Below are 12,983 nucleotides of genomic sequence, written 5' to 3'. Positions count from 1 at the left end.
ATGAAAACAGCAATTACTGAGTTTCGGCGTCCCATCTCGGCAGCCTTGTACTGACGGATGTTGCTGTGGTGGTGGCCGTCGGTCAGTGACAATTGTGCCGCCTGCAAAAGCTTGTGACTAATGCGATGCAATGTTGAGCAACAATTCTCCCAGAAGACCCTGAAGCAATGAGCTACGTTGTTTCCGCAGTTCTTCGAAGTCCAACGACTGCGAGAACACTTGGCGGCATACATTGAAGCAGATACTCAACATTGAAATGTCCTGATCAGAAACCATTGACTGAATACATGTACATACCGTTGCGCGCGCCGAGAAGTCAAGTACTGAGAGCTCACTAGAGAGCCATTAGGTGACGTGGTGGACTTAGGTAAAGTTCAAAGGGTCCTAGGTGTTGCTGGCCAATCAGTGTCCATCGAGGTATCCATTGACTGAGTGGAAGGTGGGGTGATTTCTAGAGCTTGGACCTGGGGAGGACTTGCCTAACTTCCATCCAGGCGTGCCAGGGTGCCAGGCTTGCCAGGCACTCCGTGGGCCAAGTCACGGATCACATTTTGGCACTGTCTGCGCCTTTGTGATGTGGCGCCTGCCACCACGCAAACCACAAAATAGCTGCACAGTACAAACACCGGCTAGTCACGTAACTGTCTACCTGCATTTTGCCTGCCTACATGTACCTACCGGACGGGCATACAGAAGAACATTGATTGAATCTTCCGTCTCCATTTGGCAACCGCTTCCCAAGCATTCATCCCATCACATTTGGATTTTGTTTGATTCCTCGTCATTTCTCCCCCAAACTTAGACGTCAACCTGTCAGTTGAACTCTCAGGCTTCTGCCTGATCCAGTGCCTCGACTCTTGCTGCATCAATTCAGACGCGCCAAAAAAGAAAGTGGTGCGGGCAGCTACTTGGCCACCTGGAACCTGCACCCATTTAATCCCACTCTCCCTCTTACTTAAGACCCAACAAGCAACAACGCACTCACTCATCCACCCGCAGACAGTCGAGCAACTCACTCACTCACTGTACGCCCTCCTGACCATCAGCCAGTCAGGAACCTCAATGAAATTATCACGGATTGATCCAACTTGACGACCATTTTCACACGCCCTCCCGCAGATCCGCGGCTACCGAATAGCCCTCGCAGCAGCAGCATGAGCTAGGCCAAGAAGCACTACTTTTCATCATGGTTAGTATCAAATTGGACATCGCTTAATTCCCTTTGTCTGGTGCATTTTGCTGAAACCCCCGCGCAGAGCGCTTTTGAGTATCGCGATCAGGCCGATCAGGCCGAGGACTACTACAACCATCCTCTTCGCACCAAGAACCAGGAACTCGAGGCAGAGAATCTGTCGCTGAAGCGCCTGCTGCGCGAGAATGGCATTACATGGCCTAGTCCATACCCGTTTCTGCAGCAGCACAAGGCTGCATCACGCAGCACCCGCTCCTCCATGTCCTCCAGCTTGCCGCACTTGCCCACTGAGATCGTCTTGAAGATTCTTGAGCATTCTCTGACCAGCAAGTACCCCATTATTGACCCCCTCTGTAAGACCAAGAAGGAACACATCACGGCAGATGAGGCCAAGCGAACCAACCAGATTGCCATCCACTTCCTGGCCACCTGCAAAGCCTGGCACACTGAGGGCAGCAGATATCTGTGGTCCAGCAATCGCTTTGTCTTCACCACTGTTCAGGCAGTCAAGACATTTGCAGACATTGAATTTCGCTACCGAGAGATGGTTCGTGAGGTCAACTTCCGCGTCATTGCGCGATTTTACGACGACGATCCTTCTCGCATCCATAAGATCTCGCGCGACACTCATCGACCAGCGCAATCTCGACAGGTCAAGCTCAGGATCAACAAGCGAGCAAAGGAGCCCACGCTTGCCCGTCGCGGTTTCAGATCGTATGCTTGGCTTCAGCTGGTTGACTTCTTGGAGGCCCTTCTCCCTCCCCATGATCCCAATCATGACAACTCGCTTCCCCGCAAGCGACTTCTCCCCAGCCTGGAGAAACTACGACTTGATCTCATCAATTTTGCCGAGGACACCTGGCAGTTTCCAACTGCACAGCTGCACGACATCGCATCTCACCATCTTGGCTGTTCGCTGAATCAGGTAATTGTGACTGGTTTGCCGCGCGATGATGTTGGCATCCGCGCAACTCATGATTTGCAGGGTCTTCTGAAGGATGACGGCTTGTTCATCGACCATGACCCAACATATGTCCTTGGCCCTCGCGGCAACCTTCGCCCATTGCCCGGTGAGCACATGCACATGCGCGTTGTACGCGCTATGCGACCTGAAGCGGGCGTCAAACACCATCATCACGATGACCACCCGTCCTTCTTCGACAACTTCCCGCCTGCTCCCCTTGATGTAGGCAAGCCGCCGCCCTCCGACTATGTATCATGCAGAACAATCTGGAGAAAGGTACCTGTACAGATCAGCAAACCCGAAGAGACGGCTTGGCAACTCTTTGATAGAGTTAGCGGCTTGCCGTGGGAGGAAGTCGAGGCCGAGATCCTCATGGATGATGACTATCTTTTGATGGACGAGGAGGACATGACTGAGGACCAAATGGATGCTCTTATGCTGTGCGAGAATTGTGGCGAGGCACACCCTGGACCGATCCGTGCCGAGATGATGGACGACTTGTACGACGATTTTTGATTTTCCTTGACCGCTACTGAGCAAGCTCAGCATGATATGACCTTGCATGGCTATGGGCGTTTGGGAAAGTTAGGTTTGAGCATTTACAATGGCTGGCGTCTGTGGCTCGTCCCGTGTGCCCCTTAGAGGTGGACGAGCATCCCTTTATTCTGATACTCCCGGGAGCGTTGCAGCAAAACAGATAGCACCATGTTGAAGCGCTGTTGCAGAATACATTCACGAGCGCTAGTACGAATTTTAATGAAAATGATTTCTTGGGCAACGTTATGGCTGGTCAATGTTCTGCCTTTTGACAACACATGTGCCATGAGCTAGTATCGGGCTTGATCTGTAGGAGCTACAACACTTCCTGCAAGATCATGTTGCCTTGTATTCAGATGGCTACTTGAGAAGTCTCATAGATGCCTATCAAACCTTTGAGTTGGCGTGTGGTGGTGTTGTGGTCTAGAGCTTATGATGACCCGTAAATGCTATATTTCAAGTCATTTAGGGCCGTGTATCACCTTTACAGAGCACCGTTTCCCTGTCTTCGTCGATTCCAGTGGCGAATCAGCGGGCCTGACATGCGAGAAAATCGCAAAATTCTACCAATACCATGTGAAATTGGACTTGGCAGTTGGTGTCGGCCCCAGAATGCAAATATCGTGGTAGATAGTGCGGTATACGTGACGGCTGTGGCGACCACGTTCAATAGTGTGGTGTTTGGTGCAAGCGATTACCATGGTCGACCGCAGGGCTTCTGGTCCCATCAAGCGGTCGGCTAGAGCTGCGCACACACGACAGCTCGGTACCGAGGGCAGGATCAAGTGTATGATCCAATGTCTCCAAGCGGGCGTCCTTCACTTCTTTGACGAGCCAAAGCCGCCAGAGAATCCCATCATTGCCATCATATCGTCTTCGTCGTGCTCGCCCTCGATTCGCACGTCTTCGCCGTATTCCATCTTGACCTCCTTGGCTGCCTCCAGCTCCTGTCTTTTCTTCTCAGCCGCCTCGTGACGCTTCAATCTCTTGGCTTCCCTCTCCTTCTCGTCCTCGACTGCCTGTATCGCCAATCGCTCGTGCAGACTCGTGGTCGCCGCCAGCTTCTCCTCCTGCTTCTTGAGCCATAGCTGCTCGATACGATCGTGGACATCCTGGGCCGTTGCCTTCCTGACCTCGTCTGTCTGGCCGATGGCCGCCAAGTGCTGTTTGGAATTGATGTGCTCGACCCATTGGAGGTTGTCCTTGAAGTTGAGGTCGCAGGCCTCGCAGTAGATACCCGGACCGCGTCCCCTCTTACCCACGGCGGCGCCGCCTGCCACCAGCGACGTCTTACCGACTTGTGCAGAAAAGTCGGTATGCCGCGTGCGCGCCGATGTGAGCGTCTCGTCCCCCGTCAGCGGTTTGTAGTATTTCTTGCCTTCCTGCTTGGCCTCCCACCGAGCCTTGCGCTCCTCTTTTTCTGCTGCCTCGCGAGTGGCCGCCTTGGCGGCGTACTCCTCGAGGTCCCAGTCTCGGCGGAACGAGGTGTCGGAGGCGCGGCCCTCGCCGTACGCGGAGCCTTTTTTGGAAGCCATGTGTGTGGGCGCTGTGCGGTGGCTACTGGATTTTTCGTTGTAGAAGAAGGGTGGATAAAATTGGCGATAGTCCGACCGGTGAGAAAAGCGGGCGGCAGGACTGCAAATGCTCAGACAACGTCCGCGCAAAGTTCAATGGGCGACCAGATTGATCACTGCTGTAGTCGCGAGTTGTAGTGCGTTGCGACCCAGGGTACTTTGACTGTGCGCGTCCACCTAAGCAAAGCAACATGCACCTGAAATCGGCAGTTCAATTGCCTCTTTCCTGCTAGCGCTGTCCCAAAACTTATCCAGTATTTATTGTCAAGCTGCCCAGCGCACATTATCACATGTAAGTATTTGAGTATATTTCTTTTAAGAAAGTTACAGCAAAGTACTGCTGAACGAGGGTACTCTGAAGGTAGAAATTATGTAGATGATATATATTCCCTTCGAGTCCAATTTCAACAGGTACCTAAATGGTTGAACGTGCACACTTCTTGAGTAGATGCGTCCAGCAGGTAACTAGGTAGTTTATTAGTGACGCAATGCCAGCCTTGAATGCATTAATGTGTTGAACGATGAATGCAACAGTGGACATGGACCAGGCCATTCTAAAAGGGTACATTGCATCGTCTAGTTGTTCAGCTCTAGCACGAAGTACCGTACGTTACACCCATCTCTGCTGCGTCCTGCGCGAAACTACCCCTCCAAAAAGACCCTGGCCATGGCCTAAGAAAAAATTACCCCTCCAAAATTTCTTGAGCCCAAAGCAGACAGACAGGACGATTGTGCGTTCATTCACGTCCAACAACTTGTTTTCTGTACAGAATTTGGCTCAGTCGTTTTCGCCGCCACCATGCTCTACCTTGTCGGTCTAGGTCTCGGTGATGAGACTGATATCACAGTCAAGGGACTCGAGGTTGTCAAGAAGGCCGAACGAGTCTACCTTGAGGCCTACACCAGCATCCTCCTCGTGGATCACACAGTCCTGGTACGTTTGATTCCTCCTTCTCATTCCTCTCCATCACGCTGGACACTCATCGCGCCGGAGGCTAACGCTAATACTCACAGTAGGAATCATACTATGGCCGATCGATTGTCATTGCCGACCGTGAGATGGTCGAGTCCAACAGCGACGAGATCCTGCGCGACGCCGCCAACGTTGATGTCGCATTCTGTGTCGTGGGCGATCCCTTTGGTGCCACCACCCACACGGACCTGATTCTGCGCGCGCGCGAGCTCAACATCCCGGTGCGGACGGTGCCCAACGCCTCCATCATGTCGGGCATTGGCGCGACGGGTCTGCAGCTCTACAACTTTGGCCAAACGGTCAGCATGGTATTCTTCACCGACAACTGGCGGCCCAGCAGCTTTTACGACCGCATCAAGGAGAACCGCGACGTCGGCCTGCACACGCTCGTCCTGCTCGACATCAAAGTCAAGGAGCAGAGCCTCGAGAACATGGCGCGCGGCCGCCTCATCTACGAGCCCCCGCGCTTCATGACCGTGGCGCAGTGCGCCCAGCAGATGCTCGAGATCGAAGAGGAGCGCCAGGAAGGTGTCTACGGACCCGACAGCCTGGCCATTGGCGCGGCGCGCGTCGGTGCCAAGACTGAAAAGTTTGTCGCCGGTACGCTCAAGGAGCTGTGCGACAGCGACGATGCCCTTGGCCCGCCCCTGCACAGTCTGGTGTTGCTCGGTAGAAGGGCGCACGAGCTTGAGCGGGATTATGCCAGGGAGTTTGCTGTGAACACGGAGTCTTGGGATGAGCTCTGGGGCAAGCACTATGGCAAGCAATAGAGCAGAGGAAATTGATGAACTTCAAATTTGGTCCTGCCATTCAGCATGGGGGTTTTAAATCGTCTGCAAAGGGCCGGTTTTAATTCATGGCGCAGCGCAATTGTACGCCGTGCCTTTATGGAAAATTATTTCCATAATATTTGCAGGGTACGGCGAAATTCATACTTCAAGACCAAGTTGATGATTCGAAATTGAATTCTGAACTTCAAGATTATGAATCGCAAACTCGTGTATACCCAGGCGGCTTGTAAAGACCTGTTTATTCGTTGGACAATCATTGTCAAATTAGCAGATTAAGAATAAATAACCCGACATCCAAGTCATGATCAAGGATCAAGTCATGCTTATGAGGAATGCGGCCGCGGTCCTCTTCTTGCGATTGATGCATCTGCTGGACTGGCTGGCTGACGCCGTGAAAAGGACAACAGATTAAGTCTTTTTTTTAGGAATCAAAGTCCTATAAAATTTGGTTTGGTGCGCGGAAATAGGCCATTTATAGGCAGCCACTTTGTTGACCATAAGCACCCCGTACGCCGTGTACCTACCCAAAACACGATGTGGGCACTGTACATGTGCAATATGCGCATGGAATGGACCATCATGACGACCGAGACCCTTATACTTGGCTCTAAACTACTGTTCTGATTCATGGCTCACTGTGTGTTCCATGCATTTCAAGAAAATCACCCAAGGCGGCGTGACCTCGACACCCAATCGAGCAGCACCTCATGCAGTCTTGGCGCCAGTTGGTTACACACATATGCAGTATTTTGTCGTTGGCGGGTCGTGTTTCAGCTTGCACTGTTGCGGGAACGTAAAGAACTGCACTTATCCAAAAAGGCATTTCTGGTCCTATACACTGCTGGACGTAGATTCGATCGAGGACCCATGCGGGCATGCAGGGTAAATTTAGACATGTTCCACGGCTTGGAGCGATAATGTAGGTAGCCAACAGCCACCCAGTTGGCATATGGCTTATTAGGTGGGAAATAGTGGATGGAATCAGCGGCCGACCGTGTGGGTCCGGTTCTACAAATGTAGTGCGTCTGTGACTGCTGTACTTATGGCGTTGGACTGTTGCGCCATGTGAGACGAGTTGCTGGCACTTTACCAATCTGGCTTGCAACTGCACATGACGCTTTGAAGTCAACATGATGCCAATGTGTTCCCCTCTTGGCCATCTACTAGTCAAAGTCCCGACGACAAGTGAAATGCGACGGCACCAGGTAGTAGATTGAACTCTTCCTCAGTCTTTTGAATACTGCAAGTCTCGCTACTGATACCAGTAAAATGACATGTTGATAACATTATCTTCTTTCGGTGGTGGCCCTGCAAATGTTCCCAAAGTGATTGCTAGTACACAGCCTTAAAAATAAGCTTGTTGACGTGGGGTGGTTTACAAGTGTTTACTAGGGTCCATCTTATATGATCGTATGGACACTGGGCGCAATAGCCGGCACCGACAGCAGTTTGAAATGAAAATAGTAACACCAACACTAAAACGGATAGCTCGTTTTCTTCTTCTGAGCTCCCCCCAACCTGGCAGGGACATGAATGGCTATTGGTTGGAATGACCACAGCTGCAGCTTGGAAACCCCCCTGGAAGGATGATTTGTTGAGGCTGAGGCCGCGACCCTGCATACTGTCTAGGCGCGTGGAGTGTCTATTTGGGTAAGCGAAGTTGCGAAGGATTTCACGGCCACGTCCAACATTTTGGCCGTGGAATGTATAAGAGCTCTGCAGTGCACATGCAACGCAGTGAAATAGCGAAAGGCTCCTGTTCAAGCACCAGTCCATCTCGAACTCGAGCTACAATCTCTACTAAAGCAAAATTGAAGAAACATACGATCATTCGGAAATCATGCGCTCATCAAGAATTATTGCACTGGCCTCTTGGAGTGCCGGGGTTTGGGGGTTTGAGAACAAGTTTTTGTTTCCAACAGACAAGGACTTGACCTTTCACTACAAGAATACGATCGAGGTCCAATACCAGTCCAACTTTGCCAGCCCCACATTATATACCTATTGTAAAGTGAACGGAAAGTCAAAAGGTGAGTTTTTCGATCGACGAGAATGTTCAAGTTTTGCTTGGCAGCATGTATTCGGTGCTGACACCGACTATAGAAGAGAACAAGGTTACTGCGCCAAAGTATAATGCCACCGTATCGGTCACCCTTAATTGGGACGATGAAGCTAGCGAATGCTGGTTCAACCTCATGCCAGCCGACTCGAAAAAGACGGGCTTCAACAGTCCTAATTCGTGGTCTTATGAAGTGGGAAAGGCCAATACTGTTAGTCAAGCTTGTTTTTGACTGTATCATTCGCAACTGACAAAGAGCTTGCAGACCACAGTCAAAGCCGACGACGACACTACAAAGCCTTCCACAAAACCTTCCACGTCGTCATCAACAACGACATCAGCATCATCTACGGCAACATCGACTGCAACTCCCACCACGGCCGACGCCGCCAATGCACAAGTGACAACAAGCAGCCAGCCGTCTGCCACACCGTCGTCCGAGCCGCTAGACGATGACCCAAAGTCAAAGGGGATCAAGGTCGGCATCGCCGTCGGTGCGGCGTTTGGCGGTCTTCTCGTCATGACCATAATCGGCATGCTGGCGGCGCGCTTCCTCAGGAGGGACAGACCGCTCAAGAGTTACAAGTCCATGGCCGCGTCGGCGTCGGAAATGGGTCTGGTGGCCGGAGGACCTCACAAGCCGGCAGCCTCGGTGTCTTATAATCCCGTCTCGCAGTTTGAGCCGTCGGGAGCACCTGCTTCTGCTCCTTATGATCCTCATCGTCACTAGAAGACGTGCCACGATTCATTTCATTTCATTTAGAGACAAGTTTTTAGCGATTTGAAATTTAGTTTGGACTTCAAAGATGATGGATACATTGTACCAACAAATACAATGGGCACATATTTGCTTTGTTAATGGTTAACAATTTAATCACATTCATAAAGCGTGACAAAGAGTGGCATTATTTTCGAAATCAATTACGAATGAATTTAGTCTATTGTTCTAATCACTTTCAACTTTGTCCAATCTGCCACAATCTTTCCCAAATTCTACCGACCGCACTACAAATTGAAGGCAGAGCACCACCCATCCATCATCGTTTCCCTCTGCCGCCATTGTCAACCCTCCTACTTCCTACATGAGCTGCACAAGTATGGACTTGTGGTAGTCGTGTGACTACCATACTTTCTTGGGAAAGCACAGATCAAACCTTTGGTGCAATAGTTCCAGCTTTCCTTCCAAGATCGAACGACATGGCGGCACTGGGGGCAGATGACGATTCTCTCAAAGTATGAGCACATATTCTGCCTTTCCATAACCTGTTTGCTGGTATAGTAGTTTGTGAGATGTCTGGTATTGATGACTGGAGGTATGATGGGTGATTGGTGAAAACTCATTTAGTCAAGATATATATACCTACACATATTTCCTGCGATGCCTACAGAACAGCTCATCTGTTGTGGCACGAGGACTAGTGTTGTTCGCAAATCAAATGTTCTCGCAAAACACAATCTACAATGTGTTGCGTGTGCTCTTGTGCTGTATCGAACAGCAACATTGTTGGATGACTACGTTCGCTACCTGAAAAGGGGGACGCAAATGTAGACCAATGCCATAACTGGACTTACTGCCCGATACAAATTGCATGTCTTTATTCGGATTCAAATGTTTGACTTTAGTGTGCTTGTAACCCAAACGCGGCAAGAAGATATTTTCTACAGTATTTGACAGGAGGCATCTAGTTCGTGACTCAAGAAGAGTGTTCATTTGGGCATTAGAACCTCTTTATAGTAAATCCCCCCCCCCAAAAAAAAAAACTGCATGAAAGCGCTTTGATAACGCTGCGATTTAGATCAAATTGTGCGCCTACTCCTGGGTGTTGGTTCTAGTAAAGGTCAATATGAGCATTGCTTATCTCCAGATCCTCCATGCCCCGAGTCGTGAGATATCATCTGTCAACTTTTTCTTCTGCTTCTTCGTCAATGGAAGTCGTCTAGGGCAATGCTTAGCCCATTAATAATTTAGAATTTTGATGCCAGAAGTTGTAGAAGCTATTTCATTATTCAATGCAGGCACCGTCGAGGTTTTGAGTTGTAACTTGGTATGCTGAAAACTTAAGCCTCTTTCGCATATGAATCAGATGTCATGCTCGGGTTGTGGTTGTAGACTTGCTGCAGCCCGTAAAAAAAAAAAAAAAAAAACCATCCCTGGCCAGTGGGGTGCCCTCAAAGCATGGCAGAATTTCCAGCGTCCAAGACAGGAAGAGAACTGCCTTGCACTGGACCACAAGTCTGGTCGCATCCGGCCTGCCGAACACACCCCATCGAGGAGCAATAACGCCTACCAGCAGTTCTAACGATATGCATCAAAAGCGGGGTGGCCGATATACTGTAGCCAGTGGTAGGTAGGTACTTCACCTGCTTCCAGGTAGGTCGATCATTTATTCGCCAATTGATTCCATCGGATGCATGTAAACTCGTCTTGGCACTTGGACACATGACAACCTTTTCCTGTGTAAGTCGAAACGAAGGCAGCGATCCAGGTGCCCGCCCAGGTGCCAGATTAGATCCTCTATTGCCCGTGCAGTGCGGCTCAAAAGGTGGGTCCTTATCCCACGTAACCCCTCCAAATTTTACAGCAGTATACAAAATACGTATATGCACTAGTATTCACTCTGCTGCAGGTGCCAGGTGCTAGACCTCAGCCCACGCCGCGGGGCTGGCTCTGCTAGTATTAACCGTTGCACTCAATCGCAAGAGACTAGGTACCTACAGATCTATTCTTATTGGACCGCGCAGATTGACATCACATAGAAAGTGTTGTCTGAGATCTTGGGTGCCGGGAAACGCCCCCCAGAAACGCCCCCCAAGACGACCACATCATCTTTGTTTTTGCGTTCGGTCAATGGACATGTACACAAAAGAAAAGCGCATTATCAGCCACGTTCCCCACATATCAACCTCGCAGCATTGTAGAAACTGGTTGTTCGTGCCTGGATTTGGTACATCCATCTTGTATCGAATACTTTACTTTCCAATACTTATATATCACCCCGGGTCCCTACATGTTGTGGACTTCGTACTGTTCTTCCTCATCATGTCCTTCTCCTAGTCTCCTAGATCTCTTCAGGCGTTCTTGCATCCAAACCAAAAGTTTTGCACGACCGTGATTATATTTCTTGTGCTCTACTCCATCCAGTCAATCGAGCTGGCATCGCGGCTGTCAGGGTAACCGAATTTCAGCTGTTGCCATATTTCTAACCACAAACGACTGATCGCTATGCACCCTTGGCTAGCAACCCCATCCGCACGTCAGACGACTTCAGTGGGCCAATCGCGTCAGCGAATCTCGGCAGCGAGAAACTTCCTCCATATCCTCGCAGATCCAGTAGAGCCTGATATTGAGTAGGTTTGGCTGATCATCCTAGCTACACAAAGTAGCCTATGGTGTCTAGTGCTAAGCAGCCGCAATAGCATTGTTGCCGTTCACGGCCTGAATCCTTGGGGTAGGAAGCTGCATGCAGCAGCCACCTGGACCGCGACTGCAGGAAGTCTATGGCTCCGGGATTTCCTCCCAGCTCGGCTTCCTCGAGCCAGAATAGTGATGTTTGACTATAACTCAAACGTTACTTTCCAAAGCTCGACTGCGGGCGTCCTGGAACAATCGCAGAGTCTTCTCAATCAATTGGAACTCGCTCGTGCTGTATGTATAAATAAAATGAAAACGATATATACATGCGCTTAATTTTGACTAGGGCAAACCAAACCGTCCATTGATTTTCATTTGTCACAGCCTTGGCGGTATCCTAGTAAAGCGGGTATGTATAACTTTGTTTAGACTATTCATGATGGCGCTCACCACTTTATAGGCCTTGATCAGTGCAAAACAAAGCGATGTCTACAGGAGTATTGCGGACCACACATTCGGCATTGTCTTCTTTGGCACTCCACACGGAGGCGGCAAAATAGCCGAGACTGGAGACCTTGTTGCCCGTATTGTCCGCAGAATAAGCGGGCGGCCAAAGAATAGCTTCATGAGTGCACTCAGGAAAGATTCATCGCTTGCAAACACGATTGCGAATGATTTCCGCCAATTTCTCGAGGTCTTCCAATTCCAGAGCTACTATGAGACGCGGCCATTGAAATACTTTGGAATTGTAAGATTTGTTGACAACATTCCCGGGCTCACCACCAGCTAACAATGCTTGCAGGTTGTAGACCAGAAAGCCGCCGTCTTGGGTCTACCAGACACTCGTGAAAGGTCCATTGGCCTCGACGCTGATCATTACGACATCTGCAAATTTGAAAGCCAATCCGATCCCGTCTACCGACAGGTTGAAGAAAATATCGCCAGGATGGTCAACGAAGCTGTCAAGCGCTTTGAAATTGGAAGAAGTATCCCTAAAGTCGCGGCAGACAAATCTATCAATTGATTTCGAGTTGTTGGCGATGATAATGCAGCAAGTTATCAACGCGAAAGATTCCGAAATACGAACTAAACGCGACAATGCGCTGATCAGGGCGCGGCTCGGATGGTTGGTTAATCACATCTGGCTGACGAAGATGGTACTGGCGACCATGCAGCCTACCATAACAGATCTAGGTCGGCCAATACATGCACGGGTGCTTTCTTGTTTGAGTCTCATAGCCACTTCTACGGCCCTCTTCGATCTGCGATGTCTTTTTATATTCCCTGGGTATATACTTCAATCATGGTCAATAGATGGATTTGATTTCTTTTTTTTTTCTCGCACTTCAGACTGACATATCTCCATGTGATTGAAGACTTGCAACCAGACTATAATCAAATGAAGAACAATTTGGAATTGAAATCTATCCCAAGAGTACAGTCAACGACCTTTTAATAATCCTAAACAGGGGCCAACGTTATGTCGGCAGAGCATAACCCAATCTCACATCGGTTCGTCCCGTCGTTCACTTGCCATAATT

The 12,983-nt window shown here is 49.8% G+C and overlaps 5 protein-coding genes across 5 annotated transcripts; 4 read left to right on the top strand and 1 right to left on the bottom strand.

Annotated features, from left to right (window-relative positions):
• Window positions 1–1,186: 1,186 nt before the first annotated feature.
• Window positions 1,187–2,672, top strand: PFICI_04922 (uncharacterized protein; the record flags this gene model as incomplete). The annotated part of the gene is made up of 2 exons (XM_007833503.1): window positions 1,187–1,189; window positions 1,257–2,672. 2 exons carry the CDS (start codon window positions 1,187–1,189, stop codon window positions 2,670–2,672), a joined length of 1,419 nt encoding a protein of 472 aa, XP_007831694.1.
• An 839-nt stretch (window positions 2,673–3,511) lies between these two features.
• Window positions 3,512–4,228, bottom strand: PFICI_04921 (uncharacterized protein; the record flags this gene model as incomplete). The annotated part of the gene is made up of 1 exon (XM_007833502.1): window positions 3,512–4,228. One exon carries the CDS (start codon window positions 4,226–4,228, stop codon window positions 3,512–3,514), a length of 717 nt encoding a protein of 238 aa, XP_007831693.1.
• An 838-nt stretch (window positions 4,229–5,066) lies between these two features.
• Window positions 5,067–6,010, top strand: PFICI_04920 (Diphthine synthase; the record flags this gene model as incomplete). The annotated part of the gene is made up of 2 exons (XM_007833501.1): window positions 5,067–5,201; window positions 5,285–6,010. The coding sequence occupies 2 exons, from the start codon at window positions 5,067–5,069 to the stop codon at window positions 6,008–6,010; spliced, it is 861 nt and encodes a 286-aa protein (XP_007831692.1).
• Window positions 6,011–7,871: 1,861 nt separating this feature from the next.
• PFICI_04919 (uncharacterized protein) lies at window positions 7,872–8,820 on the top strand (the record flags this gene model as incomplete). Its single annotated transcript, XM_007833500.1, has 3 exons — window positions 7,872–8,061; window positions 8,135–8,301; window positions 8,356–8,820. The coding sequence occupies 3 exons, from the start codon at window positions 7,872–7,874 to the stop codon at window positions 8,818–8,820; spliced, it is 822 nt and encodes a 273-aa protein (XP_007831691.1).
• A 2,493-nt stretch (window positions 8,821–11,313) lies between these two features.
• PFICI_04918 (uncharacterized protein) lies at window positions 11,314–12,466 on the top strand (the record flags this gene model as incomplete). The annotated part of the gene is made up of 5 exons (XM_007833499.1): window positions 11,314–11,438; window positions 11,475–11,736; window positions 11,789–11,851; window positions 11,903–12,190; window positions 12,245–12,466. 5 exons carry the CDS (start codon window positions 11,314–11,316, stop codon window positions 12,464–12,466), a joined length of 960 nt encoding a protein of 319 aa, XP_007831690.1.
• Window positions 12,467–12,983: the final 517 nt, after the last annotated feature.

This window comes from Pestalotiopsis fici (assembly GCF_000516985.1).
Source record: "Pestalotiopsis fici W106-1 unplaced genomic scaffold PFICI_Scf_3, whole genome shotgun sequence".
Taxonomy (NCBI): Eukaryota; Fungi; Ascomycota; class Sordariomycetes; order Amphisphaeriales; family Sporocadaceae; genus Pestalotiopsis; species Pestalotiopsis fici.
This window is presented reverse-complemented; position numbering and strand designations above follow the sequence as displayed.